This window comes from Kryptolebias marmoratus, linkage group LG4 (assembly GCF_001649575.2).
Source record: "Kryptolebias marmoratus isolate JLee-2015 linkage group LG4, ASM164957v2, whole genome shotgun sequence".
Taxonomy (NCBI): Eukaryota; Metazoa; Chordata; class Actinopteri; order Cyprinodontiformes; family Rivulidae; genus Kryptolebias; species Kryptolebias marmoratus.
Genome location: NC_051433.1, coordinates 7,407,855 through 7,432,474, shown reverse-complemented (window position 1 = coordinate 7,432,474; position 24,620 = coordinate 7,407,855). Strand labels below are relative to the sequence as shown.

Here is a 24,620-nt window from a genome sequence, read left to right as displayed (position 1 = left end):
TAGTCACACTGACAATTTTAACAGTTTGGAATTGGGTGAAATCTGACTCACCAGATGTGGTATCAATATATAAGCATAAATAATTTAAGCATAAACATAGTGTCAGATCAGGAACACATCTGCAAACCACAGAGAGGAACACATTGACAGGAGGTACAACAACACGATTTTACTGTGTGGAGCTTTCCTTTCATGTTGCAGGTAACAAGTTGTTGATTAATATAGATTCTGATCACCATTCAAAGATTCAAAGAACAACCCAGAGGATATTCAACTTCAAAGCCTTTGATAAGTATTCATGAGGCTCTGCAGAGTCGACAGTCAGAACAGTGTTGGTCTGCAGTTTGGGTTACTGAAGCAGAACTTGGTTTTGAACCTTTGGACTGGAAAAAGCTGCTCAGGCATCAGATGATATATGACCTCTTGAGTTTTTTATTTTTTATTTTGATTTGACGACATATATTTGACTTTTATTTATTGTATGATTCTCTGAAATGTAGCATCTTATTTTTAGGCAGAAAATAACAGAACTTTGACGCGTTGCTCTGTTGTCCACATTGTACCTACAGACCACGTAGAAAAACTTTATTGACTGTTCTCAACTAGAACACGACAGATCAAATGACGTCAGTAAAGATTATTTTGTTAACATGATCTACATGCTGCTTTCTGACAATTATATTTTATAATATCCTTATTTAGGATTTATTTGATCTGACTATAGTTTTTTGTAGTGCAAACCTATGAATGTATTTCAAAGTCATTTCAGGAGAGCTTTACTGTTATTTGGTCCAAAAACAAATTGTTTATTAATTTTTTTTTACTTTAAATAATAAAAGATCATTAATGTAACCATGTCTCTTAGGTATATAGAGCAGAACCATTATTTTAACTTCAAAGAAAATTCACGAGGGCAGTTTTATAATGAAAGTATTGCTGGGAGCATACTGTATATCTAAAACCAAAGCACCCACATAGATTGTGACTAATATAACTTTCCTACAAGCCTTGCTTTAAACATTTTTTATTAGAGAATCTCTGTTTTTTAAAGGTCGGATAAAAAATGGAAAAAATTTCTGACATTCACTTTATTTAATAGTAAAAAATGTGAAAAAAATAAAGATTAAAAATGCAATAAAAACCTTGCAAAAACATGCAAAACCTATTGAATATTTCCACTCACGAGTCAGTCTGAGTGTTTTTTTCCATTCTCACTTAATCCAAGCAACAACATATGCCCAATTCCCACAGTGAAGGCACACACTTATCATACTTTTACTTTGCCCTCTATTAGTGCCTGAGCACCTAATGAAGCCTTTTTTTGCTCTGGTATTGCATAAACATATCAAACAGGAAACATAAAAGGTAATATGGCTCTTTAATTTAATAGACACTGCAGCAAAGGAGAATAAAAAGGTATTCATAAAACAGCAGGAGTAATCGAAAAGTAGAAGTAAAACAAAGGACAAAATGCTGCATAATGAACTTCAATGTGCATTCATGGCTGCAATTTGATAGAATCCAAACACATTATTTGGCGGCATCTCTGGTACGCTCCCTTATCCTGCTTGTTGGTGTATTTGTCTCATACTGTATTTGTCACACACTTGCTTGCCGAGTGCTGACGACATTCACATGCTGAGATGTAAGGGAGCTTGATGAAACAGCTTCTGAGCCATTTACCTGATTTCTGAGCTCTCATTGATGTTGCTGTATCATGGCCTATTTTTAGCTCACTTTTAGTTTAAAACACCATTGCCAGGAAGACATTTAGATTTAGGTTCAATACTAAAAATGGCACAGACCAAAAAGAGATTAAAAGAACACCAGTGTTTATTCTGAGAAAGTTTAATTGTAGATGGTTTGATCAAGAAAACGCAGACGGAAAAAGCAGAGCTGTTTCTGTTGCAAATGATGATGTTTTTCAAGAATTGTTTATAACCTGGAAGAGAAAAAGACAGTTTATTATAAAACAGCAATGTGATTATAGTATTTTTATGGGTTTTTTTTCTTTTGTTTTACAATTATTTTGACAACTTTACAAACCGAGTTGATCCATGTGATATAGGCTGAAACGCGGGTAAAGACTGTGGGCTTCTGAGGTGTATTGCATCCCATACCAGACACAAAGCTGGTTATCCCGTGGACATACCAAGTGTTGTTAACCTGGCAGCTCAGAGGTCCACCGAAGTCTCCCTAGAATGAAAGAAGGAATGAAAACTCCACAACTAACACACAAACAGATGTTAAACCACAAAAATGTTTGGTCACATTTTTATTCCTGATGATTTAGCTGCTCATTAACAGAAAAAAACCTAATAAATGGAACTGTAATTTCATCTGTTTCTGTTCACTGACTTGCAACATAAAACAATCATGATTCAGTCTCAAGATGTGCAGCACTTTCTACTCAAGTAAACTGACAAACCCTCTCAGCACTCTACAAAACTGGTTGACAGAGTCAAAGAGGAACAAAGCCATATCAGTACTGGATTTCCTGATTTAATCTGAATTTTGTCCACCGTGAATAAAGATATCCAGCCAATGGCATCATTGACTGTTTAAATAAATGTACAAAACCTACTTTGATGAATTCTCCCATTCTCTTCTGTGATTACCAATAAGTTTTTTACATAAATGGACTTAAAAAAGAATCAAAAACTAAGTGTTGGAAACAAAAAGTGACATCAAATTTTTTTTCCAGCACTGTTCAGTATTCAACTAAAATGGTTTTGTTTGTTTTTTTTTGTTTTTTTGGACAAAGAATGCAAATGCATCTTCGTTGACTCCAGAAACTAAAGTTATAAACTTGTATAGGGATTTCATGTGGGGTTTTAAAAAAATTAATAACAAGGTACATTTTAAATTTTGTAACTAGAAATACATGGAATTGCACCATTCTGCAAGATTTGGAGAAAGTATTTGTTTTTCTTACCACATGGTAATTGTGACTGCCAAAATACTACACATAGGAATTTAAAATTAAAGCCATTGTTGTGTTTTTACCCATCTTTAGTCTTTTAAAGCACACACAACTATTCTAAACTGCTGTCAACTATAAAGTTGAGTATTGAGTTCACATTTCAACAGGTTTACCTTCTAGTTTTAGACTAAATTCTTTTTTAGCAGGTAAATTTACATTTGATTTGATTGGAAAGACATTAATATGTGAGATTACTCACATTGCATGCAGACTGAGTGCCTCCTCCTGCACAGATCATGTTGATTTTAACTGTACTGCCCCACCAGCCAGAACTGGTGCAGGTCTGGTGGTCCACTATGGGCAGGTATGCTTTCATCATGTGGTTAGACATGCTTCCACCAGCTGAAAGCATACGAAGAGACTCGTAGAATGAGACAAGCAGATTATGTTAGTCGTTTCATATTTCTTAATTAGGTGTCTGAGTAGGAGTTGGTTTACTTGAAGTTCGTCCATATCCAGTGATGTAGCAGGGATGGTTATGAGGCAAGATCTCACCAGTTTTTGGCAGGTTAATAGGACGGACGTAAGAGTTTACAGAAACTGCAGAAGACAGCTGCAGCAGAGCAATGTCATTGCTAAACACAAAAACGATTATTGTTGTTGACAAATAATCATTATTGAATTGAACTGCAAGAACATCACCAGAAACACGCTGAGCAAAAATATTATCTTGATGTTTTTAAGAAACAGACAAATGTGAGAGTAAAGCTGTAGTAAGACTGACCCAGATGAAATGCTGTCCATATTCCAGTCAGGGTGAACATAAACGTTTTTGACACTTCTGAATTGCTCTGTCCCATGGCTATAGTGCAGTTGAAGATCTCCAAGGGCCACACGCAATGAACTGTAGCTGTTTTAGAGGTCACTGTGAGTTTATTTTTTTCCATAGTGAGACAAGGAAAGCAAAACAGGAAAACAATCTAAAGAAAATGTATGGTAGTTACATTAAAATGTAAAATAGTGTCTCTGTTACCCTTGTACACAGTGAGCAGCAGTCAAAACCCAGGTATTTTTTATTAGAGTTCCTCCACAGAAATGGTGATAGGAGGCATCGTAATATTCCTGAAGAGAAACCTGGAGTAGGATTGACAATTTATTCTTCTCACACACCATGCTGGTTTAAAATTAAAACTCAGAAAGAGCAACACACACACAATAACACAAGTGTTGCCCTAACATGACAAATCATTGCTGCTGGGTAGAAAGCTTGTATCTCAAAAAACACGACTTTTCGAAAAATGGAAAAAAAGGTAAATTTTCAAATTTCATAAACTGACTGTGTGGTCACAAGATCACAAGTTTTTTTTTGTCAACACTTTTCATTGGTTAGTGAAAGTGAATAGTGACCAAAGAAGTTGATTTGTTTGAAAATGATAAAACTGAGATATGTAATCTGTTTTGCTAATTTCAGCTTTTAACTACAGGTTAGCTACTTTTACTTTTTAGCTACTAGTTTAGCTAATTTTAGCTTTTAACTACTGTTCTGCTTCTTTTAACTTTAAACAATTCAGTTAACAAATCATTCTTCAATTGATCCATTCACAAATCAGTTAAGATTTTAATTTATTCACAGAAAATGCAGTTTCTCTAGTTTTTGATGAAACACTCGGGTCTGATGGTCATTAATATGTTTGCCTGTCAGTATTGTGCATGTTTATCTGTTAAACTCATCCCACCATGTGCCGCTACTTAATCTGTGCACCAAATTGTGCTTGCATTAATTTGGAAAACCTTTGGAGTAGATAAAATCACAATGTGGTTTTCTAAACTCACACTTTTCTGTATAAAATTGACTCTGTAAGGACATAAAGCAAAGCAGACTGGAAAGTGTTTACCATCTTAAAACAAATACAAACACATGCAGTTCACATGTCCTCCAGTGTTTTTTCTATCGTCACTGTTGACCAAAAATAGGATCTCACACCTTTTATATACGTTTCTGCTTTACAGTGCAATACTGTACCTGCCAAGGCCACGAGCTGCTGTAAGGCACTCTGTCACCTCCCACAACTCTTTCGATGCTGATTTCTCTGCGGCGGGGCTGAAGCTTCTGCTCAGCCAATGCTGAGGCACAAATAAATCCCATATAAAAAAATGAGCCAAACACATTTGAACATGATTACCCCTGGCATTGTGTTTATGTGCTAAGTTTTAAAGTTAGAGACACCAAAAGTTTCAGATCAATTCCAGTACAGCCTTGGCGTTTCTTACCCGTGGTTGTAAGAGTGACGAACAGCAGGAAAATGAACATGTTTGATGCATTTCAGTGTTTCTAAATGCTCAACTGGTTCTTTTATACCCTGCGCTGACCTTCGTGTTAATGTGAGTCCAGAAGTCAGAAGCCCACCTGTGGACACTCTCAGACTTTATCACACTTCAAAATAACGGTGTGCAACCATATGTTGACACATCTCACTGAGGGAAACTCAAAGAAAATGTTGTTCTTGGATTTTCAATCAGCATCTAAGTATTGATCAATAGTAATTCCTAATCTTGAACCACACTCATATTGTTGTACTTTTATGAAAATGCATCCACAAATAACACACACACACACACACACACACACACACACACACATATATAGATAATATTTTCTTTTTTGGAGGCTAGTTTGATGCATGTAGCACAAGAAATATGAAAATTCATTTTTTTATGTCATATGTCATATGTCATATGACAGTGTATATAATTGTAGTTTTGTAACTGTATTAAAGAAAAGGGACTCCTCAAATATGGTTTAATCAAGTTTATTTTTCATAGAATGAGACCAAACAAGAGTGTAGGTTCAGCTGATGCAAACATGATCAAATACGATCTGCCTTTGGGTGCTCCAACACCTAATACAAGATCTGAAAGGAAAAAAGAGAAAAGAAAAATTAGGTTTGACCTTTTTCAAAACTGTCAAAATGCCTCAAGATTTTTTTAAATACACTACAAATTGTGATGAATATAGAAATAATACATATTTTAACACTAACTGAGTTCATCCATTCGATGTAGGCAGAGACACGGGTAAAGACAGTGGGCTTCTGGGGATAACTGCATCCCAGTCCAGACACAAAACTGGCAATACCATGCACGTAGTACTGGCCATTGACCTGGCAGTTCAGAGGGCCACCAGAGTCTCCCTGAAAAAGACAAATTTGGAGATGAAGGTAAGAGTTTTAAACATCTTTTTACCAGTCTACATGTCTTTGCAACACAAACTAGGAAACTTGTCCTGGCAGAGTCAGGATAAAATGATACTACTTTTGAGAACTCACGTTGCATCCAGCCTCAGCCCTACCGCCAGCGCACACCATAGTGGTTTTTACGGTGCTGCCCCACCAGCTGCTGCTGGAGCAGGTCTTGTGGTCCACCACAGGAAGGTAGGCCTGTTTGAGCTGAGCAGACAGGCTACCACCAGCTGGGTCAAAGAGAAATGAAACAGTGCATTCAGCTTTGGAGGAAAGATCCAACAACACCAATGTAATAAGTAGATCAGAGCCAAATATTAAAAAAATAAAAAAGAAAGAAAGAAACGTACTGGAGGTGCGTCCCCATCCAGTGATGTAGCAGAAGTTGTTGTGAGGCAGAATCTGGCCAGAGGGAGGCAGAGCAGCAAGCTTGACGTAAGAGTTCAGGGTGGCATCGGAGGACAGTTGAAGCAGAGCAATGTCATACCTGAAAAAAAAGCAGAAAAAAGTAATTTTGTAAAGACATTAAACTGCTGACATTGTTGGTTGAATCTTAGACCACTGGCACACCGAGGTTGCATTCATTGAGCTAAGAAACAACTCCTTATAACTTATACCCCTGAACACCTGCAACAAGTCAGTTTTCAAAATAAATACTTCTTTTAGGGTCAAAAATATGCAGAAAAACATTTCTCACCCATTAGACACTCTGCTTGAGTCCCACTGGGGGTGGATGTAAATCTGGTTGACACTAATGACCTGCTCTCTGCCGCTGTTGACATTGAGGTCATGTTCACCGAGAACCACACGATATGTCCTGATGCTGCAAGGATTTTTAAAAGAACCAATGAAAATATTATAAACAAGTCACTATGATCTTATGTTTTTTTTTTTGTTTTGTTTTTTTATTGCAACAAAAAAAATAAAATAAAAATGCAGTAAGAAGTGACCATAAATCAAATTACTGTTTTTTGTTACTTTTGCCTCATTACTTTTGATTTGTTTTTGCCTTTTTTTTTAAGTAAACACTTCATCTTCTACGTGACAGTTATAAATGAGTATGTGCATGTTTCCTCATTCTGGTGACATTTGGAGCCAGTGGAAATAAATCACATGCCATTACTGCGACAGGAGTTGGCTGGGGATATTTGGGTCAAAGAAATAATAAAAAATATGAACAAATAAAGCTCAGTCTGCTAAAGAATTCTGCAGTTAATCATTATGTTACCTGTCCACACAGTGAGCAGCAGTCATAACCCAGCCTCTACGGATCAGGCTTCCCCCACAGGTGTGGTAAAACCTGCTGCCAGATTGGTACTGAAGCGAGATCTGAGGAGATAAAAAACAATTTGACGAAGAGCAAAGAGCTCAGTTTAACTTTTGCACCTTATTTCCCTTTTGTTCTGACATAATACGTATAACATGTGATGACTGAACCTTACCTGCCAGGGCCAGGAGTTAGGGCTGGCAACCTCACCTCCAACAACCCTCTCAAAGCTGTCCTTCAGGTACCTGGGCTGTGGCTCCAGCTTAGCCAGCACTGGTTAAAAACACAAAAACAAAGACTCAGCTTACAGCAGGATTCCTAGAAACCTTCTATAATTTTGCTTTCCAACCATAGCAAACAAGCAAGCGAGAAATTATATCAGCTGGTAGCAAAAGTGTAATTATTTTGCTAAATGAAAGATGTAATTAAGAAAGGAGCAAGGTAAGCAAAGATCAATAGTAGACACATATACAGTACAGTGTATGCTGTTTTTTTTTCCTTACCTAAGGCAGCGAGACTCGTCAAGACCAGAAACCTGAGCATGTTTGCGTTTTGTCAAAGCGCTTCTGCAAGGAAAGAACACTTCTATTTGTCTTTTATATTCAAATTTGACCTTGAGCTGATGTGGAATAGTTTGGCTGTTCTTTTTATTCTGAGAAAAACTAAGTATGCACCTGTGGTTTGTCTCACACACTGTTATCACACTCAGCTAAAGCACGCCTCTGACTTTGGTGAGGAATGAAGAATGTCTTACCAAAAATGAGTCATAAGAACTCAAAGGGTGTAGATTTCTATTTTTTTTTATTTTCAATTTGTTCTGTCTTTAAATGATTAATACATTGTATCTGTTTTAATACCTGCCTAAGTGATATCACAGATTGTGACCACTGTAGTCATTTGGGAAATGTTTTTTTGTGTATGCTATATACACTGAAAAATAATTTATTGTTACTCCCCATGGTAAAATACAATAAACTGTCTGATGTAACAGGGTTTATATTCTTGTTAAGTTCTTGTTAATATTTATTTCACAGTCTGATAACATCTGTTTGAACCACCAATTATGCAAGAATGGGAAAACTGGCAGCTGTGACTTTGCAAAGGCAGAATTTGTTCGTTTTGCATGTATACTGTTGAAAACAAATAATTATTTCAATAAAATCTATAACATGTTAAGGAAACAAAAAGCTGATTTGGTTTGTTGAATTTTCCCATGATTGAAAGTCATATGTGTGCAACAGAAAGGGTTTAGAGAATAAAATGTGAAGTATTTGGAGCTTCAAAATTCAGATGGTTTAACCAGTGAGTGGATCTAAATTAGGTGACTATGTTTTTTTCTGTAGTTTCAAATATTTTGAAGAGAAAAACTGATTTAAAAAAATATATCTACAATTAAATTTATATTGTGCTCCTAATTTTACTGACTCTACAGATTTAAAATTACAGATTATTTTGACATTTTATGTCCTGGTTTTGTGAATCTGTACATTTAAACAGTGTTACAGCCCAACACTAGAGGGCACTGAAGACTTACAAACACTAACAACAAACTCAGTGTTTTGACTTGACGCATGTCATTATTTTTCTCGCACAATGCTGACAAATGACCTATAGTCCTGGGCTTATTCTTGAACATCCACACGGTCATGTAAGCAAACATTAAAACTAATCTTTTATATGAAATCATTTAAAGACAAGGGGACATGTGCATTGTCAGGTGGAGAGATGTGAACCAGGTGTGAGAGCTGACAAAGATTTCTGTGCTCCATTTTGTCCTGACCTCTGTGACATTGAGCAATAAATCAAATGGGTTACTGCATAGCACAATTTGCACTGTAAGACTTCACACACAATAAAGAAATATTATTATAATTTTAAAAACTACTAAGTAGTTCCAAACTGGTCACACTGATTATTCTAACAAAGGGTTTCTGGACAATAGGAAGGCCTCAGATGTGTCACTTTTTTTGTAAAGCACTTCCTAATTAGACAGAAAGTCATTAAAATGGTATGGATTGTGGATTATTGCCCTATCAGGCTATTAAAGAGATAGCCCCGCTGACTGGTAATTGAGCTGCCCCCTGACACAAAGAGAAAAAGGTCCTAATGCTGCAGAACTTCCTGAACAACGGGGGCACCTCAGTTTCATCATTTTCTCATGGAGCATCTTCATCCCCTCCGAACTTCTCTTGGACCCCTCCACCAACCTTTTCCTCACAGAGGCATAAATCAAACAGCAAGATCAAAGACAGGAAGTGCCGGGGATGTGTTAATTAAAGATGTTGGTTCTAGATATAGCTTCCTCTCATTAACGAACAGTCGATTTGGTTCCCATAAAGATGTCTTACTCAGGAAATTGAGGTTCCCAAAAAAAAAAAAAAAATTAATGGGATGCACTGATTGGGTCTGTTATAGAAAGTAGTGGAGGGTTATCACAGAGTGAAAGTTGATTATGCCAAAGCTATTTGGAAAAAAACATTGCTGGAGTGGCAATAAAATATTTAAACCACAGTTTACATTTTCAAATAGAATTTATATTGATGTAGATTCATGAACTCTAAGGATATTTTGCTTTACAGATATTGAGATAAAATTTGGCGTAGCAGTAGCTGAGAGTCACTTCCAACATATACTTTGAGAACTAACAAATCACATGAGATCTGTTTTAAAAAACTTTGTCATTAATCATAGGAGTCAACTATCAGAAACTCTCAGAAACTAGTCATGAATGAACATCTATAAATCATTAACTTTTGGAGTGAACCCAATATAAAATGGCTGCCACAGCCAACTAACCTTAGGAAACACAAAGTTGGCTTTAACTCAGTCAATTTTTCCTAAAAGTTGTTGTGACAGTAACTAACACATCTTTGAGTGCTATCGCATCTTGTGAGACCTCATAATATCACATGATCCCATTTATAATATAACTTATCAGGTTCATCCAAAATGGCTGTAACTCTATTATTTATATATTATTACAAAAGCTGATTTTAGTTTCAAATCCTGGCATGACCATTGATGGGCAAAATTCATTTCATGGAGGAATTCTATCTTTAACTTGGTGTCTGTTTCTGGTCACCTTACACATTCATGTTAAATATTTGTTCTCTTTAAGCTCTCTTCTATTGATTCCTGAAGGAATGCACTTTGTTCTGGTCTCACCCCTTAGCTTGTAACTGTATCAGGTTGAAGGATTTACTATAAAATAATACATAAAAAATAATTTTTAAAAACGTCTGTGTTTAAAATGGAAGCCTGTGTCAGTGTATGTATTACAATTGTTTAAGTTACAGTTTGTTGAGAAAACCATAGAACCTTTTGCAACTACTTTTAACTATCTTAATAAAACAAGTTTGTTTCATAATCATCATTTAACCCTATTTCATTGCAGTTAGTAAAGGATTTTTAGTCTCTCAATAGGCACATACTGGGTCAGTGACACTGCAGTCGCAGCTTCCACTTCCTTCTTGCCTTAATCAGTGTTTCACAATACATCTGGATTGCTTGAGAAGACAAAAGTCTTGAAACTTTCACAATGGGCTTGTTGTGTGTGATTGCAGCTCACCCTCCAGTGATGAAAATATGCATGCTTCATTAAACAAGATAATGCAGACAAAGCAGCTCCATCTAGTACAATAAATATTAGATTATGATAAGTACTGCAATTCCATTTTAAACTAGTACAGAAAGGTTGCAAAGAGCTGGCATAAAAAAAATAGTTTGAGCATTACCATGGGTTCAATAAACTTTTAAAAGATAAGTATTTTATTTTCTGAAAAGAAAAACATTCATTCTTATCACTCCTTTTTTCCCCCCACTCCTAAAATCATAATAATGTTGGCATAATTTAAATTGACAAAAAAAGAGGTGTTTCAGTGTTAAATGGTGCTGAAATAATCTAGATTACTTTTTTCCGATAATTTCAGTCCCCTTACTTGAAAAAAGAATGCTCACTAGGTTAATTTATTTGCATTTTTATGTGATATGTTGAAAGATAAAAACACTGACAGCCAATCAAAACACTGACAAGATCACATCTACTTCTCCAAACTGCTTTTACTTCTTGTCATTTCTGAGTTAAGTGATGGTGTAGAAAATATGTCCCCTCTGAAGTCATTCAGTTTTTGTGGTTACCACTAATTAAATGTGCATTTAACATGATATTAGGCTGAATTTAGTCAAATTACCTGACATTTACCACAAAATGGTCTTTAGTACTGATGGAGGCTCTGCAGTTTGTAATTCACTATTCACTGTTGTTTTAGACATTGCATTAATGTTTTTCTTCTGATTGCCAGGATGTCACTAAACTAATATCAAAGAGGATAGTTGAGAGAGGCAAAATCTCCTAAACATTTTAAACTTTGAGCCAACGTCCATCTGTTTTTTTTTATCCTGTTTGAAATACAGCAGAAACAAGGCTTTTAGACCTATTTACAGATATAGCAGGAGTGCAAAGCTTAGCATCACTGTATACTGTCCATCTCCATGAAAGGTGAGCAAACACGTATTTACCTGAGTGTGAATATGTGTAGGTTTTTCTGCCTGTTATCAAAATATCTTGTGATGGATTTTATTGAAATTCAGAAACCAATCATTGGATGGATTAAACTCTTTACATATGACTAGACACTGGACCTGAAGCTACAAGTTAAAGCCACAAAGGATGAGTGCCTCTGAGTAGCTGGCTGTGACAAAATGTTTACATTTTGCCCCACTATATAAACCAGTGGGACATTTTCTTGACCTAAAAAATAAAATAAAATAAAACAAAACAAAATAAATAATAAATACATTTCTTCTCATTTTTATGATTGCCTAGGTTTTACTTTGTTGCTGTGTTTTCAAAGTTATTGTTCTTGGTGAGAGCAAGTCATAAAAGGAAAATATTTGTATGTGTTTTTGAACATGTAAGTGTGTCTGAACTCAAAACCAGCTAAAAATTTCAGAAAAAGAAAAGAACATATAATTCTATTGGGATGTTAACAAGGTTAAAACCTTTTCTTTTCTTCAAAATGTAATACTTGTCTAAAGCAGCTGGATCAGTATTTGCAAAAATGACCTGAAATTATGAAGAATTGCTGCTATAAAAAGGTTAGGGAAATTTCCATTTCTCAGCCCTTTGGGATATTACAAGTTTTTTTTTTTTTTAAAGGTAATTTTCATAAAACGATAATATGCTCTTGAATATTCACTGAGTTATTGGCCTGAAATTTAAGATGTGGTAATAAATGGTTTGGTGCTGGCTCACTGTACCAAGGCACAAAAGGCTTTGCACCTAGAGAGCATGTCAGACGTGAAAAGCTTGCCTCTTGTAAGTGGCTGCAAAAATGCATATGAAACATGATTTTGAAAAATCTAATCATTTAAAACAAATGTCAATTTCTGTGCACCTATAATAGTCAGTTTACATTTAAAAAAACTCACTTGTATTATGTATCAATATTTCCAGAAATGACAGTTATTCTTCTCAGTTTTATGACATTGTAAAATATCTTGTGTTTTTTAATTCTGTTATTAAATTCGAAAAGTAATAAGTGCATGAAACATAAATCTTCATGGAACATCAAGTTTTTAAAGTGATTAAAATACCTTAACTGGGCATGCAAAGTTCTAAGGGTAACAATTCATTAAAATTTCAAGTTACACATTTGTTAATTATCTAGTGAACACTAAAGCCAACAAATGCTAACAATTTAAATGCTCCCAGTCTGCTGTTCTCCTTTCATTTGTTTGTTCTAGGGGTGCTATTTGTCAAAAAAGTACTTTTTTATTTGTGATGTTTTTCTTTCACTGAAATGGACACAGAGTATTAGCACTTTTCCTGATGGCCAGGGAAATTTGTAAGTATCCATCAGTGCTGCTCCACATCCTGCAGGGTGACAGCAGTGAAACTGATCCACTGAGCTGTTTGCAAACTTTAATTGCAATTATACTAAAGTGAAAACAATCAATACATCCTCCAACCATCCTCAACACCTCAGTTACTCCTGTGTCCTGCATGCTCATCTTCTCTTAATTCTATGGTTCTCCGTATATGTAACAAAAAAGGTGTCGTATAGGCGGTGGGGTGACGTAGTGTTAATGAGGGCATGGGCAGGNGGGTGCAGTAACTTACTGCTGAAGAAAGATGATCTGCTAAGGTTATGCGTGCGCGATTGATCCCATAGAGCATTACTCATCTATCCCTGTCCTCCAGCCACTGCTGCTGCTTTCACCTGCAGTTTCCTGCTTCTTCCCTTTCCCCTTTGCCTCGGTCTCAGCTGTTGTCATGTTGCCAGGTCCCAGCTCAGGGTTTGCAGCAGTGATTGGGTCAAGTGGAGTGGAAAAGTAGTCTCTGCTCCAAGACTTTTTCAATGAGTGGTAGAGGAGAAAAGACAGATGATTAAAAACTGACCAAGCAAACTGCTTCATCCTTGTTGCACTACAAGTTCAAGTGATTGTGTGTTCATTATGTAGCCTTCAAGAGGTGATACCAATGTGATAAAATGCTGATTAATGTTCACAACTGAAAAACAAACCAAAATAGTACCACCCACAAAGAAACAAACATAGTGATCAGCCTAATAAAATGATAATATTAATAGACTAATTAGAAATTGGCAGAAAAGGATTGATAGTTCAAATTAAAGTGGATTTTGTTATCATTTCAGCCATACACAGTATGTACAGTACACAGTGAAACAAAACATTGTTCCTCCAGAATCAAGGTTCATGAAGCTGTGGAGAGGCACGCCAATGATATTCTCAGCTGTCCTCAATATCCTCTGGAGGGACTTGCGATCCAAAATGGTGTAGTTCCCAAACCAGGCAGTGATGCAGCTGCTCAGTACGTTCTCAATAGTCCCTTTGTAAAACAAAGTGTGGATGAGAGATGGGAGATGTGCTTTCTTCAGCGTTTGCAGAAAGTAGAGATGCTGCTGGGCTTTCTTAGTTATAGAGCTGTTGTTGAGGGTCCAGGTAAGACCCTCTGCCAGGTGAACAACAAGGAATTTGGTGCTCTTGAAGATCTCTAGTGTAAGCTGAACCCATCGATGTTCAGGGGTGAGTGATCATGCCTTGTTTTTCTAAAGTAAACAACTATTGCTTTAGTTTTGTTCACATTCAGAGGCAGATTGTTGACTCTGCACCAGTTCATTAACAAGTTGTACCTCCTCTCTGTATGCTGACTCGTTGTTTTTGCTGATGAGACCCACCACGGTTGTGTCATTGGCAAACTTGATGACGTGATTCATGATGTGCACTGCTGCACAGTTGTGAGTCAGCAGAGTTAACAGTAGTGGGCTGAGCATACAGTGATGGTGTTGGAGGTTTATCTGCCAATCCAGACTGACTGGGGTCTCTGAGTAAGGAAATCCAGGATCGAGTTGCAGAAGGAGGTGATCAGGCCAGTGGGTTCAGCTTACCGATCAAGTGCTTAGAAATGATTGTAGTGAATGCTGAACTGAAGTATATGAACAGCATTCAAACATGTGTCTTTGTTGTCCAGGTGAGGGAGTGTCAGCTGGAGGGTGGTAGCTATGGCATCATCCTGTTGGAGGGTTGGGACGATATGCAAACTGCAAGGCATCCATTGTGGGTGGCAGCAGGGTCTTGATGTGCCTCATGACCAGCCTCTCAAAGCACTTCATGATGATGGGTGTGAGTGCAAAGGGACAACACTCATTGAGGCAGGACACTGAAGACTTCTTTGCCACAGGGATGTTGGTGGTGGCCTTGAAGCACGTTGAGACAACGGTGCGACATCAGTCAGCTTTTCTGTACATCCTCTGAGCACACTGCCAGGAAGGTTGCCTGGTCCAGCAGCAATCAGTGGATTGACTCTGCATAAAGTATTTCTCACATCAGCTACATCAAGACACAGCAACTGATCGCTGGGAGGAGGGGTGGACTTCATTGGCACCACATTGTTCTGTGCTTCAAACTGTTGGAGACAGGACATTAAGTTGTTTGCATCAGTGGAGGTGCAGAAGTGCCTGGTGATGATATGCATGGACACTGGCTGTTCTGTTTGTTTAAACTTATAGAGAGGAACTATTGCATCTGGTGTATGATGCATGTGTTTATTGCACTACACATTCCTTGTGTACCTGTCACTGACTGTCAATATAATTATTCCCAGAAGGAAAGATGAGAAAATAACTCCAAGTCAATTAGCACAATTTAAAGAGCGTCAGTCAGTTTGCCTAAGTGTGTTGTGATAACACAAGCCTGTTCATTTGCAGACTAATGTGCCAGTGCATGAATTGTTCAATTTTTTTCATGATATTACCACATTGTTTCACAACATAAAACCCATCAAAGATAGCATGAGTTATAGATTGGACTGTTTGATGTCTGGGGGTGATGTGAGTTGAACAACATGGCTCTGATATTGAACAAACGTCTGATTTCTAAATCTATTGTGTTTTCTGTCAATCAGTTTTTAGCACTGACAATTGGAAGCACAGAGAGACAGAATGCAATCTCAGAGCTTCACTGGTCTGTGCAATATTACTTTCATGCATGACTTCAGACTGCATTATGAGTAGATATTAGATGAGAGAAAATTAACTTGGACTGTTGTAATTTTGAACAGTCAAAGGAAATGAAGTGTTCATGTTGCAGAATGCCCAAATAATCAAAGGTAGATGTTTAACATGATCATCAGTGTGATGGCACCCAGGAAGGTTTATCATGATATAAAGCTTGTTGTTGACATGAAGAGAGCTTTACAGAACAATGACTCAATATGGTGTTTAATATACAGTAACTTGCTGCTATATTACAATCTCATAATGGTGCACATTCGGCGAAATTGCACATTTTTGAGTGTAGGATCGAATTGCTTTTCATCTCTTGCTTTCCTTAGAGGTACAACCTCAAATTTCCGTTTTGTTTTGCCAAAAATAAACACAAATCCATTCTCGAAGGTAGTGGAGACCTTTACTTAGCTCTAATTTGGTAAATTAATTTATCATACAATGCTAAGTATATGAATTACTGCTATTAATTCTGGCCCATGAGACCAGCTTGCTCCTTTCCAATTCATTAAAAAAAGAATATTAAAATATCTACTTCAAAAATATACCCTGACTCTAAGCAAGAACTGATTTGGACAAAAACAGCAAGAGTCAAATGAATTTTTTATATATATATATATATATATATATATATATATATATATATATATATATATATACTACTGTTCCTCAAAATCTTTATTTTAAAACAGAATTAAAATAGATTCAAACTTTTCAAGAACACCCACAGTTTCCTGACAGGCACTTTTTGTGGTCAGCCAATTTAAAGTGATTGTTGGAGAATTAATTTTTAATCATCACCTCAATATGAGTAAAATCCTTTCCTGTTATAATGTAGACTAGGTGCCCATTTTCCAAAGCACGTATCTCAGAAATGCAGGACACAATACAATGTACTACAGCTTTTCTCTTTAGCACAGCAGACTTCTTATGAAATGAAAAGAAAAAGAAACCCAAAGACATCTTGTTGGGGTTTGAGTGAGGCCAGGATGTGAATATTTAATTAGTTGTTCATGAAACAAAGTCATTAGGATTAATTTTTCCAATGGAATAATTTTATTTATTTATTTATTTAGTTTAGTTTTGTTTGTATTAGAGCAAGAAATTATAGGTGCAGTTCTTGTGCTTTCCTATAATGAGGCTTCAGCAGTAGACAATGGCCAATCACTCAAAAATGTATGTCTAAATTGGACCAATATGTAATCAAAACATATTCTTGGCAGCTGGTTTTACTTGTGAAAATATAAAGCAGTAATATGTGTATCTCTTATATAAAATGTAGGTGTATGTTGGCTGCTCCTCAAGTTGAGAGAGAATCTTCCCAGGAGCCAAAATACTTCTAACAGCACATTAACCAAAACATTCGACTGGTTTTTGCCTTGCGACTCGATTTGATAAAATGCCAACACATTAAGTGCAAAATAGGTCTAAAGGTCTCTGCATTACTGTCTTTCAAAATGTCTTATGATACTCATTTGGGATCGGGCTCCAGGCTGCGAGTGCACAAAGTTTGTTGATGGTAATTCCAAAACCTTTCTTCCAAAGGCAGACAATCAATCTTACAGCATAGACATGATGCTGTATTGAACCAGTGACACAGATGAATAACCCGTGTTCAGACACAATCAAGTACACTAAGAGCGGCAGAAATACAAGTGATAAGATGACACCTGCTCATCAATAAATAGCCTTCAGGCATGTCCTCATTGGCAACGGATGGTTGCTGTTATCAAAGTGACTTAAAATATAATGGTTTGGCTGCTTATGAACATCTCTAAATAGATAGATTTTGACATTTATCAGGTGTGTGTCCAACCTGAAAATAAAAGTAAGAATAGCTGTTTTCTATCCATTGATAATTGTTTTGTCATGACATCAATGTTCTTATTCTTGTGTGAAAAATTAACTCCTTCCTAAGACTGACGTGATGACATGAAATATGGATTCACAGATGGTCGTAAAATTCCTTCTGAGCTTTATTTTGAATTTATTTTCTCTTGAAACATATAGTATCATAACAGTATGTTTCTGGGATGGAAGAGAAAACTTACAAAACTGCAGATAAGTTTAGCATCATTTGACAGAGAAGGCATCTAAAGCAGCTGCATCACAGAAAGAGTCACAATAGGGGGAAATCCAAGCTTTCTAATGACTGACTCCCCTGCTGACAATAAAAGTGTCCTTGACTGATAATGATCATTGCCTACTAAGGTAGTAGGCATTTGTCTTGGCTGGAACCAGCAGATACTCATTATCAGATCTAATGACCATCTGTCTGTCCCTTTTTGATGATGTCATCCCCTGGACAAGTGCCAAGACAGGAAACTGTTGCTCAGAAGCAAGTTTGGGACAAAAATGTTAAAGGAATTCAGGTCATCAGGGTTGACAGCCTTTTGCTCCCTCTGTCTCCTGTCTGCCCAGTGATAACCTAACAGACTTGTCTATGAGTTCCAAGAGTGTATTCACATCCCTTGCCAGCTCCCTCTCTGGTTGGTTGGCAAACCACACAGCACTGGCCAAAGGAGAAGTCAGCCTGCATTGAAAAAGCTAAAACAAGGCACAGACACAAAAGAGATGAGAGGACAGGTTGGTTGTAGAAACTCTCTTATATGAACCCACTTTCCCACAAGTGTAATACAAATGAAATGTAGAAGACTCAAGCACACACAATGTTATGGAGACAAACCTCTTGTTTTTCTATTTTAGTAACAAGAACCAACTTTTAGTTCAAATGCTGTAAACCAGTGGTCCCCAACTTTTTTTCATCACATACTATTTTCATACTTGAAACTTTTCCACGAACTAGTGTGGAAAAAGAAGTTCTCCAGTAAAAAAAAATATTTTTACATTTATTTATTTATTTTTTTTATAGAAAGGTTTTTAATTATTTCTGTAGGCTCTGTTACCAAATAATCCATGGCCTGGTACAGGTCCAAGGCCCAGTAGTTGGGAACCCCTGCTCTAAACCATGTGTAAGCTTTTACTGTATGTAACACTAAAGATGTGCTGACAAGGATAGAAAATGTTTGCATTATTGAACAGTTATACTGTATATGAGAAAGTAGCGATGTAGGCTAAATCCTTTTCTCATGACTATGTATTAGTATTTTTATGTCAGTAAATCACATACAGTGTACCAAGAGTGCAAAATCACAACTCTGTGGTTTTAATTGTACAAAACAAATGTTTTTTTTTTTTTGTTGTTTGTTTGCTTGTTTGTTTATTTTTCCTATAAGTTCAACAAGCAACACCCAAACCTAAATGAACATCTTTGCATATTCTTACAGAGTTTTGATGTTTTTTTTTAATGGAACCTAGTGTACCAGATAAAATAAAGACTTGGTAAAAGCAGTATTGTGTTATTTTACTCTCACTTTACTGCAGCAGCACTTGAAAAAGATGCAAGTGGTTGTTATGATCTTCAAATCTTCAATCTAAAGTTTGCACAACTATGGGGGGGAAAAAAAGGATTGCAGTCCTTTATGTGTGCAGTGATTTAAAACTGATCCATCAAATGAGAAACTTTTGCCACTGCTTAAAACTGCAAAAATGACTTTTATGGTATTAAGACTGAGAAGATTTCACAATTAATTTTATTGTATTTCCAAATATTTATGTAAAAAACAAACAAACAAATACCCATTGTATGTGGTGTTATGAACATTCTTTGCTGTTTTTCGTTACTAGCTTTTATGTGCAAATATTAAAAATCGTTCCCATCTCTTTCATAAAAACTCGAGTCAGATTGTCTCATTTAAGTGAACACAAATATTGTTAAGGTGTTACACAGACAGGAACCACAGAATTATTGGCCTTTCCAACTAACGATACCTAAAAAAATGTGAATCTGAAATAATTTTACTTTTACAAGAAGCACTGGCCAACAACAAAACATTCAGTTCAAATCCTGGGATGCAAATAGAAGTCACAAAATCAGTCTAGGAAAAAGGCAAATATCTATTTTTTATTGCTGCAAAAGAGCTCATTTCACATTTAAATTATATCTCTTCAAACAAGTGTGCTGTTTGTTGTATCTTAGAAATAATGAAAATGTCACACCTAATGCATCAAACCCAAAATACTGACAATGCATGAGACAAAGATTCTTCTGCTGTGGCTCAAAAATAACTTGTTGTACTGGGATTTTTTTTTTATAGCTGTGGACCTTAAAGAGGACCTTTTTCATAGATCAATTTACTAATAAATATAATTGCTCACATTTCACGTAATATTTGTAAAAAAAAACTCAGTCAGACACAAAAATAATTGTTTACAAAGTCTAAATAAGATCAGAGATCTAAAAAGTTATATTCATTGCAGAAACAACTTTGTCTGAAAACTTTACTCCAAACACTTCTGGGAATGTTATCAAATTCATAAAAAGTCATACTAATTTTATTTAACGAGCAGCTCCAGTACCACAGTGACGCTAACACATGACCAATATAAAAGCTAACTTTGAATAAATATACACCCCCTGCTATCAAACTTCGCTTAGAAATTTGATATCTTCTGTAATATTAAACCCACATGTGTCACAGTCAAACACTTTCTAACCAGAACTCATTTTGCTTCGCTGGAACAGAGCATGGCTCACCTTCCCAGCTTCAGTGATCAATGTAAGAATAAAGGCTTTACAGATGCTACCACATTTTCACAGTCAATACTACGGCAAATTGCAATTATGGACGTGTTATGAACAATTTCATGGGTGAGCTCTCCTTGCCTCTTGGCAATATAGTTTCTATGACAGATTTGGCACTGGCAGTCTTGCGACACATCTGCCTTATTGCCTGTGTTTGGCTCAGTGGCTCACTCTGACATATTTGAATGTTCCATTCAGTCAGCTACAAAGAGTTGGTCAGAGCAGAAAACAGATTTGTTAAGAGATTTGGGTAAGCTTGTCCGCAACTGTATGAGTGTGCGCATGCATGCATAAATGAGTCGGCCATCTGCATCTGTGAGTGTGCAGTAAAGTACATGCAGAAACTATATGGTGCTGTATGTGTACAATATGACTGACTTACTCTGAATGACCCAGATCAACCTCTGGTTGGTGCCTGTTTGCTTGATTCTGCATTGCTGTGACACTAAAAAATAAGTTTTTTTTTCTTTCTTTCCTGATGACTTGAACATGCCAATATAAATATAAATGTCACCAATGACTCGCCTTAGATTTAAAGTACATAAGACAGGACAGTGTAGAAGGTATGTATTAAAAACAGCTTATTAACTTGAAAATTTAAAATGAACTAATTCAAAAGGTCTGCATCACAAGTATTACACAAAATGCTATGTTTAAATTCAATTGTATCTGGAGACAAATAGATCATTAGAGTATTATAAAATCAGAACTCAATAAATATCAATTCTGAATCTTGTTAAACCAAACTTGACAGGAACATAAACCCAAGAGTAAACCAAGCAAATGGAAATGAACAAACTCCATATTAAAAGGTACTAAGGAAGCTAATGAGAAACCCAAAGCAGCTGTGGTAATTAGGATCAGGTGTGGGGGAGCAAAATAAAAACACATAACAATCAAGCAACAAACTTAGAAATTTAACAGGAAATAAGTGAAGAATGTGGAGAGATGGAGTGACATCTAGCAGCATACATTAAACTGAACATCCCAATAATGCTCCAAATTACAGGAGCTGCACAAACATCAAAAGGTCCCTCAGAGCCAGTTTTTGTTCTGATCCCTCTGACCCCTAAAATGGCAGTGAAATATAGTAGACAGGTGATAGGGGGTCAACCTACAAACAAACAAAAACAATTTATTGTGTTGGTGTAGTCACACTTTCCTAGTTGTGACGTTTTCTTAGCAGTTTAGCAACTGTCACTTAGAAAACTCTTATTTTAAAGTCCTATGCAAATGATGTTTGTAAATAATGTTTGCCCCAGATATTAAAAATAGCAACCTCAACAAGCAGAAAGCAGAACTTGATAAAGCCAGTTTTAATCATCAGAGCTGAAAGCATGAGAAAACTGGAGGCAGGAAAAAAAAAAAGGCAGTGACTTATTTTTTAGTCATACTGTGTGTAGGTTCAGAGTAGTAGCTCGTTTCCAGTCGGTGTAAAACACACACACACACACACACACACACACACACACACACACACACTGTCCTATCCTTGCTCTCTCTTGTTTGGGACGAATGTAATTGATCCGGGCAAGCCGCCACCACAACTGATGTGCTTTTCCCTTTTTTTTCTAATCGGCGGATGTTTCAGACTGGAACGGGCTCTTTTGTAAAGGCAGCCTAAGCTTATTTTCCTCGCATAAACTTGGGCATATACGCGGAATCCAAAGCCAATCGGGGCTGATTCTCTCCGCAGTGTTGTGGAGGCAGTTCGGGGGAGGGAATGGATGAGAGCAGCCGAGCAGGGGCGCACCGCGGCAGCTTCCAGACAGAGCCCGCTCCCCTGTGATGCAGCTGTGGATCCGGACTCTCACAGAGCCTCGGGAGGACGAGCTCACGATTGCTTTTCCGACATCAACGGGCCAGGGATCAGCGGCTGCTTGTTATTCTGCACGTGCTGGGGTTTCAGATGGAGAGCTGGGAAAGCCTGTGCTTCACTGAGGGAGACGATCCACCAGCGCGTTCCTTGATCTCCTAGTTTTCTGGCTCTCATCGGGGTTTGTGATAGTTATCCGTCAGCTCTGCGTGCTTTTTCCTCCGTTTTTTTCTTTCTTTCTTTTTTTTTTTTTTTGGCTTTGGCGTAAAAGTGCTGAACCAAAGATCAACTGGGCTGTATCACAGAAGTGGAGAACAGCGCTGGCATCCATCCATGCGCGCTCCACACACTGTTTTCTGATTATTATGGAACTGTGAGCCGAACTGAGGCAGTATATAACTCACGCTTTCTGCATCTGCACAGCGCGTTCTCTTGCAAGGAGGACTGAGTATTTGGAGACTAAAATGTTCTGATTCTCCTGCTTTTCTTTCTTCTTCTTTTTTTTTTCTTTTTCTTTTTTTTTTTTTTTTTGCCGGCTGTCAGTGTCGCAACATCTCACACAGACTGCATGAGAAATGCATGCGTAGAAAAGGGCGTGAACTTGGCAGCCACTATCCTCCTCCTCATAAATAAACCATCTACTTATCTATAAAGGTAATTTGGGGATTTTGCAAACCTTCCAGAACCCATCACCCGAGAAATAATGGATCTGAAGGCGGACTCGGAGGACCTGGACTACAAGCGGCCGGCTCCTATTGAAGTTTTTGCCACCAGGTCCACGCTTCATGGCATCTCGCACATGTTCACCTATGAGCGAAAGTACATCAAGCGCAGTTTGTGGATTGTGTTCTTCTTGGCCTCGGTGGGCGTGCTGGTAATGGTGTGCGTGGACCGCGTGCAGTTTTACTTCGAGTACCCCCACGTCACCAAGCTGGATGAGGTGGCGGCTGCGATGATCGTGTTCCCCTCGGTCACTATCTGCAACCTGAACTCCTTCCGCTTCAGCCGGGTGACTCGAAACGACCTGTACCACGCCGGGGAGCTGCTAGCCTTGCTCAATGGCAGGTGTGTATGTTTGCCTGACGTGCAGCAGTACCTGTTGGTGGTGCTGTCTGTCACTCAGAAACCCAGCTCACCCATTAACAGCCTGTTTTACTCAAGCAGGTCCAAACAAATCAATACACATCACATAGACTCTTAGACAAAGTTTTGTAACAAGGGAACTCACCTGTTAGGATCTGTTGGACAGAGTTTGATTGTGTTTTTGCACAGCAACCTGCACATGCACGGCAGGATTAAGACCCTCAGGGGCCACTGGGCACAAACACTCAGCACCCCCATCACTTACCATGCCAAGCCATTACATATGAAATGAACCTTTTGCGCTGCTTTGCTGTTACTAAGTTTTCTGCGTGTTTCTTATTGATGCAACATAACTGATCTGAGGTCTGACAACTTCAGTTGCAGGCATCTTACTTCACCCTTCTTGATGATCAGCCAGTCAAGACAGTCTATTTTGTTTGACCAGTCAATAAAATTCACCATAGTGTATATTTAAAAGCTTTACAATCAACTCTGTTTGGACTGTGACTTTGAGCATAAGTCACCTTTTTTTCCACTTTTTATAAAAGGTCCTTTTTGTATCAAAGGCCCCTGAGCACAAGCCCACCTTGCACTTATGATGGAACCAAGCTAGTGCATGTGACCTGTTCTTCTTGTTGTAAGTCTGACACACTATGGCTTTGTTCACAGCACAGGTAAAAGTGGTCCGAATGCAAATGTTTTGCTCATATATGACCCATATCATAATCTGAAAGTCACAAATACATCATTTTTTTGATGAAATCAGACTCAGGTCACTTTCATTTGTGGCCCTAAATTGGATTCATATCTAATATTTTTTAAAGTGACCTCAGCCTGATTGGTCATGTTGCATTTCATCTGACTTTTACATCACTGAAGTAGGGGTGTGCAGATCGATCCAAATATTGATACTATTGATACCAACGTCATGCAGTTTAAAGCTTGGATCTCCCCACTCTTTCAGTTCTGAATTAATAAAGCCTCCCAGATGGGAAGCGAAACATCTTCGATTACAAAACAGAAAGTCCAGCTGCTTTGCTTTTTTTTTTCTAAACTTTTTGGATTTGTCATGTCCTGGATGACTGAGAATCGAGACCAGCATATGATACAAGTGTGATGGGA

The 24,620-nt window shown here is 37.3% G+C and overlaps 3 protein-coding genes across 4 annotated transcripts in view; 1 reads left to right on the top strand and 2 right to left on the bottom strand.

The window, feature by feature from the left end:
- Positions 1-1,815: 1,815 nt before the first annotated feature.
- LOC108231670 (elastase-1) lies at positions 1,816-5,298 on the bottom strand. The gene is made up of 8 exons (XM_017408893.2): positions 5,195-5,298; positions 4,947-5,047; positions 3,957-4,057; positions 3,708-3,833; positions 3,422-3,558; positions 3,183-3,325; positions 2,047-2,196; positions 1,816-1,942 (listed from the first exon to the last, which is right to left on the bottom strand). Exons 1-8 carry the CDS (start codon positions 5,232-5,234, stop codon positions 1,925-1,927), a joined length of 816 nt encoding a protein of 271 aa, XP_017264382.1. The 5' UTR covers positions 5,235-5,298; the 3' UTR covers positions 1,816-1,924.
- A 419-nt stretch (positions 5,299-5,717) lies between these two features.
- On the bottom strand, positions 5,718-8,092 carry LOC108231507 (elastase-1). Its single transcript, XM_017408593.3, has 8 exons — positions 7,933-8,092; positions 7,605-7,702; positions 7,391-7,491; positions 6,860-6,985; positions 6,513-6,649; positions 6,250-6,392; positions 5,965-6,114; positions 5,718-5,835 (listed from the first exon to the last, which is right to left on the bottom strand). Exons 1-8 carry the CDS (start codon positions 7,970-7,972, stop codon positions 5,824-5,826), a joined length of 807 nt encoding a protein of 268 aa, XP_017264082.1. The 5' UTR covers positions 7,973-8,092; the 3' UTR covers positions 5,718-5,823.
- Positions 8,093-22,097: 14,005 nt separating this feature from the next.
- asic1b (acid-sensing (proton-gated) ion channel 1b) overlaps positions 22,098-24,620 on the top strand; it is a 161,711-nt gene continuing 159,188 nt past the window's right edge. The window contains exons 1-2 of one of the 2 annotated variants that reach the window (XM_037975103.1): positions 22,098-22,596; positions 23,099-23,480. In XM_037975103.1, coding sequence (XP_037831031.1) covers positions 23,119-23,480 — 362 coding nt within the window. In that variant the 5' untranslated portion in view covers positions 22,098-22,596; positions 23,099-23,118. Of the gene's footprint in view, positions 23,481-24,620 lie in introns of both variants that reach the window. The other variant, XM_017408690.3, reaches the window with a different exon arrangement.

Bases quoted from the DNA above. Each gene is read 5' to 3' on its own strand.
- LOC108231670 (XM_017408893.2), bottom strand. From the start codon at position 5,234: ATGTTCATTTTCCTGCTGTTCGTCACTCTTACAACCACGG. The intron at 5,048-5,194 runs GTAAGAAACGCC...TTTGTGCCTCAG, and splicing joins CGTCACTCTTACAACCACGG to CATTGGCTGAGCAGAAGCTT. The intron at 4,058-4,946 runs GTACAGTATTGC...ATCCTACTCCAG, and splicing joins GCAGCTCGTGGCCTTGGCAG to GTTTCTCTTCAGGAATATTA.
- LOC108231507 (XM_017408593.3), bottom strand. From the start codon at position 7,972: ATGCTCAGGTTTCTGGTCTTGACGAGTCTCGCTGCCTTAG. The intron at 7,703-7,932 runs GTAAGGAAAAAA...GTTTTTAACCAG, and splicing joins GACGAGTCTCGCTGCCTTAG to TGCTGGCTAAGCTGGAGCCA. The intron at 6,115-6,249 runs GTGAGTTCTCAA...TGTCTTTTTCAG, and splicing joins GGGCTGAGGCTGGATGCAAC to GGAGACTCTGGTGGCCCTCT.